This window comes from Merops nubicus, unplaced genomic scaffold (assembly GCF_000691845.1).
Source record: "Merops nubicus isolate BGI_N331 unplaced genomic scaffold, ASM69184v1 scaffold4801, whole genome shotgun sequence".
Taxonomy (NCBI): Eukaryota; Metazoa; Chordata; class Aves; order Coraciiformes; family Meropidae; genus Merops; species Merops nubicus.
In genome coordinates, this window is record NW_008586068.1 from 1 (window position 1) to 5,305 (window position 5,305).

Below are 5,305 nucleotides of genomic sequence, written 5' to 3' on the forward strand. Positions count from 1 at the left end.
CATTTATTAATGAGGTCTTTTTCCTCTTCTTTTGTTATTCTAGAATTTATATGAAAGTATTAAGAATGAGCCGTTTAAAATTCCAGAGGATGATGGAAATGATCTAACGCATACATTTTTTAATCCAGATAGAGAAGGTTGGCTGCTGAAATTAGGTTAGTTATAAAGGCAGTTTTGCTGGTGTATTTTGTATTTGATTGTTGTTAGCATGTTTGCAGCTTCCGTGTCTCTGCTTTCTTGTGAAGGTAATAAGATGAATTGTGTCATTTGTATTTAAACATGTATGAATTGAATTAAGTAACTCCTTTACATGTGAAGGTAGTTACTTCATATCTTGCATATTCAAATTATCAGTCTTGTTTGAAAGTTTGGAGTTTTATTTCTGATACATGAGAAATAAAAACTCGGCAACAAAAGGAAAGACTACCTGCTATTTACCATGTGATGTGACTGATAAATACAACGAAGCCTCCAGAAGGTCATTTCAGAAAACTGTGTGATGTTTCAACTCAGTTTTCTGTGTACAAAAAACAGATTTCTCTTCAAATAGTTATTTTTGTATGTCTTTATTTTTCCATATTATTTGTGAGTTTCTCTTGGTTTGGTTTTGGCTATGATTTTTTGATGAGTGGTTTAAATGTGCCTTCTTGTTTTCCTTATGGCCTATGACCTATCACCTTTCTGTTCTGTGACTGGCTGTCTCTGCTTATTCTGCATTAGGAGGTACGTATCTGATTGCTTTCCAGTCCCCTCTTCTTCAGTTGCTCATTCTTTTATTTTCTTTCTCCTGCCTTCTGTGTTTTTTTTTTCTTTTTTTTTTTTTTTACTTACTTTTTTTTTAAAATCAAATTTATTGTAGCATTTTGCTTTTTCACTCAGTATCACTAACAGATTCATCAGTGGTACTCTGAAAGACTACCATCTCAGTGTCTAGCACGTGTGCAGGTGTGTGCTGCAAGAGAAGAATGTGTTTACATGTAAAGCAGAAAAATAAAGATGACTATTCAGCATATTCTTCTGATTCAATGAAGAACATAACAAGGGAAGAAAAATAGCCAGTGAAAGAAAGCAACATCTTACTCTTACGATGTACTGGACCGATTTTCTTACTTATGTATATATTATATCAAGTTATTGAAAGATTGGTTACACTTGGAACATTTATAAAAACTGTCCTTTTTGCTGTTTATTTTCCTTTGTAAATAATATATTTAGCTTCCTTAACAGAATCTTAAATAAGCACTGTATTTAGGGTTGCAGAAACCTCTGATAATATGCAGTCTTCTGGCACTGCAAGTTACCCTTATTTACAGACTCTTTTAAAGTTGTCAGGATTCACCTTCTCACTTGGCCTTAGAAATTTTTTTTTTCCCTATATGAAGGAGACTGAAGTTTTATTTTAACGTTTATTTTTCCATGAAATAAACCTCTTTTATATAAATCACTACACACTCCAGTAGAGCCAGCTGTTGGCCTCTTTAGTTTATAACTGCTTGTTAAAGTAGAAGGAACTTTGCACATGGAGAATGGTGACTGAAGTGTGAAAAGGGATGTGAGCTAGGGTGTGCACATGGCAGTGAGATGGTGAAAGTAGAGCCTGGTAAGAGCCATGGGCCCACTCTACTCATTGCACCTGGAAATTAGTGGTCATGCTGGTGCTGGGAGGAAATAGGTGTGAGAAGGAAGCATTTGGAATTCATTCACATGCTCTCCAGTGTCTTATTTTGACCTCTATAGCATCTGTGCAGAGAGCTCTTTCTAACTACTAAAAAGCAAAGCTCTTGCTTTTTGGAGTGCATTGGCTCAGCTGGCACAATTTCAAAGGTGACTTCGCAGTTTTTCTTCATTTTATAGCATGTAGTGATAGCTATCTCAACAGAAACAGAAAAGGCTTTCAAGATGGTGTAGATGAAATGTGCTTTCTGGAGAAGAGGCTGGGTACAAGCCCCTGCTGTGCATGCTTCTCTTTCTGTTGCCCGTGTGCTCCCATGTGCTTTGTACACATCCTGAGTGTGCAGACAAGAGTGTGAGTGTGTGCAGAGGAGTGACAGCGTCCCTTGTGGAAGAAATTGTAAATAAAAGACATAGAACTGATAAAAAAATAGAGAAACTAATAACAAATAGAGAAATGGAAGAAGAAGGGTGACTGAAAATCAGTGAGAGCTGCCAGGTACTTCTGCATAATCCTTCTCTGGCCCTGGCGCAAAGCTGGCAACCCAAACTTTTCATTACATGCGACACAGATGAGAGACAGTGCTCAGAAAACCCAGCAGTGACTCTGTGAAACAGAAGAGTGTTGCATGTTACACTCCCACAGCCTGAGGGTTGTTTGAATAAAGAAATTACATGTGTCCAGAAGCCTCTGGTGAGTCGGTCTGGGAATGTGTGAAGCTGCATTTCTGTGACAAACTGTGGGATTTTTTCAGCAGACAGGGCCTGGTACAAAGACATTTTGCTAGTTTAGATTCACTGACCGGAAATAAACCTGGCAATTATTTTTTTCTCCTGTCTCCTTCCTCTCCCTTGAGTTTCCTGTTTTCTCAGAGGCTTAAAATGTATGTTGAGAGTGCTGTTTTGATCCACAGTTTGCAGTTTTACAGCCTCTTGTGTTGGGAGACATTTCTTGTGAAATGTGTAAGTTTTCGTTCAGTTCTGGAAGATGCTGATATTAGGACTTTCAGTGTTAATGAAATACTAAGGAGACTATTCCTGTGTGAGCGTTTCTGTGGTCAGTGGTGATAATACTGAAAAATTTAAGTAGAAAATTTTAAATAAAACTTTAAGTGTAACTAAGACAATTTGCAAACCCTGAGTATATGAAGACAGTATTTTGTATTTGATACTTCTTATAATCAGGTCTTCCTATTTACCTACTTGTGCCCCTCTTTTTAGTATTCAGCTCACTGTATTGATTATGGTCTGGACTGGAGGTGGATATTGTGAAACTTTCATATATTGTAAAATTATTCTGTCCTAAAGACCACCCTAGCTCTCTAGCCTGGCACTGAGTTTTAGAAAGCTAGGAGGGTGCAAAATGCTTTTTGAGAGTTTCCTGCTCCGAATTGTTCAGAGGTGACTTTGTACAAGTCCGAGTGCCAAACCTGGCAGCCAGAGAGCAAGTGTGGTTTTATCTCTCTAGCTTCAGCAGGTGCCTTTATATCGACATCTTTATCTTGGTAAACCTAAGTTATCATTCAGTTCTATATTGTTGGATTCCATAAGGGAAATAAAACTATCATTACGCAATATGAAAATTAATGCTACAAGTAAAAAAGGGAAAGCTGCTGAGTGCTAACAAATCCTTGCTTAGAGCAGCTCAAGACATTATGAACTTTTAGATTTTTCTGCGGCTTAATTATTAATGGTATTGGTGCCATGAAATTTTCTGCCTCCTTCTTTAGGTATTTTGACATTGACATCCGTTCAGTCTTGTGCCCGAGTTACAATTGCTTTGCACAGGGAGGCATTTCTTTGCCTTAAAACAGCTTCTCTTGGCAAATAGCTCGGTTTGTGTAATACTTTCTTCTAGTTAGAGAAGAACTGTGACATTATTTCACCAAACTGGAGAGAAGGTGATTCAAGCCAAATACGTGATTATGTTAATTTTTTTCTGCAAGTCAAGCAGTTACTGAGATTTTGGAGATTGTCCAGAAGCTTTACATCCAGACCTGTCCCACCAGTGGCACAAACTCCAGCACATCTGCCCTTGAGAGAATGTCCTTTCTCTTTCCTAAGCTGGGAAGAGAGAACAGTGTTTGATCAGGAAACTGGTGCCTTCCAGTACCTGCCTGTCTCTTGTGGTAGCTGATGCTCTTCTGGGTTGTGGCAGTTAATGTTATGGTCAAGGGAAACTTTTTTCAAAGAAACCCAGTCTTTAATACAGTTATCTGTATAACTGTGGTTCCTGAATCCATTTCATATAGTAGTATCTAAACTGAGAAGAAAAAAAAAAAACCTTCTTGATGTGTGTGTCACTCCTTCCCCTCTAAAACTATATATAAATGTGCTGAATATTTGGGTAGAATTTTCTAACTTAAGATACATTGCTGCCTGTAGTCTTCAGGCCTTTTTTAAAATTTGAAATTAATGTTTCCTAAGTCATTGCCAGTTGTTTTTCCCTTTAGTATAGGTAGTTTCTTTCACTTTGTTCTATTCTTGTTTGTACTTTGCCTGGAGTTGAAAAAAAATAATGCCATGTTGGATTACATAAGTGAGGAAGGTTTCTGTTCTTCTTCCTTTCTGTTCCTCTTCTGCCTTGTTGTGTCCTTTTCTTGTAGTTTCCTTAGATTTCCACCTACAAGACACCATGGTTCTTTTGTTGTTTGCAATGTTTGTAAATGTTTATGGATTCATACTCTGAAGGAGTATCCTCTCCTGCTAACTTAATTACTTCCAGTTTTAATCTTAGAGAGGCTGAGAGCTGGAATAAAATGGATATAGTACTAAACCCTTTGTTATTGTTTTGTGAGCCTACAGCGGTCTTGGCCAAGGAAAAGAATGTTCTGTTATCACGAGCTCTTACCCATTCATCTTGCATGCAGTGTTAGGGGTCACAAAGCCTTATCGACCAGCTTCTTGGGGTGTAGGCCATTGTGAAGGCATATGAAGTGCATATTATATAGTGACCCCTGCAGAGCCCCGAGTACAGATAGGTTGCCTTTCAGGCCTTATTTGTGCTGTTGATAGCTGCAACTAAGTAATGGGGTGGGGAGACAGGGACTTATATATGAGAATAGTTCCTTATCTCACAAAAAAAAATCCTGCCTTGCTGCTTTTTTTCTGGAAGAGAAATGTAACTCAGACTGGTGGAGCAGGAACTTAGGGTCTATTTCTGTGACTCACATGAGTGTTGTAAGTCACTATCGGCTGTTTTAGGGAGAAGGGAGCAGTAGGAGGGACATTGTTGAAAGTATTTAATCTTTCTGGCTTCAACATCAGTACTGTCCTGGAGCTGGGAAATGTTTCATGACAAAAGCATCCTCAAAACTGCAGCGTGATTACAGAAGGTTTCATGTTTGAGAAATCTGTCTTTTCCAAAGACAGGCTGTGTTCTCAGGAAGAACTTCACCAAACTCAACCGATACTTACTACTTGGCACTTCATACTGTTCTAGGGGATGTGTTTTTTAAGTCTGTTGTTTCTGCCTTAAATTCTAAGCAGACCTTCTTTTAAATAGATGGTTATTACTTCATTATTTTTTACTTGTTTTTTAACATGATATCACAGTTTATGAGAAACATCTTTGTTCAATTTAAGCTTCCTCTCTGATTGTAATCTCTTTGCCTGTTTGTTTCATCCTCTCCTG

The 5,305-nt window shown here is 38.0% G+C and overlaps 1 protein-coding gene across 1 annotated transcript in view; it reads left to right on the plus strand.

Moving 5' to 3' along the window:
- Window positions 1-43: 43 nt before the first annotated feature.
- LOC103780827 (cytohesin-3) overlaps window positions 44-5,305 on the plus strand; it is a gene marked incomplete at its 5' end in the record, with an annotated part of 8,581 nt that continues 3,319 nt past the window's right edge. The window contains 2 exons of the mRNA XM_008948518.1: window positions 44-155; window positions 721-723. Coding sequence (XP_008946766.1) covers window positions 44-155; window positions 721-723 — 115 coding nt within the window. The remainder of the gene's footprint in view (window positions 156-720; window positions 724-5,305) is intronic.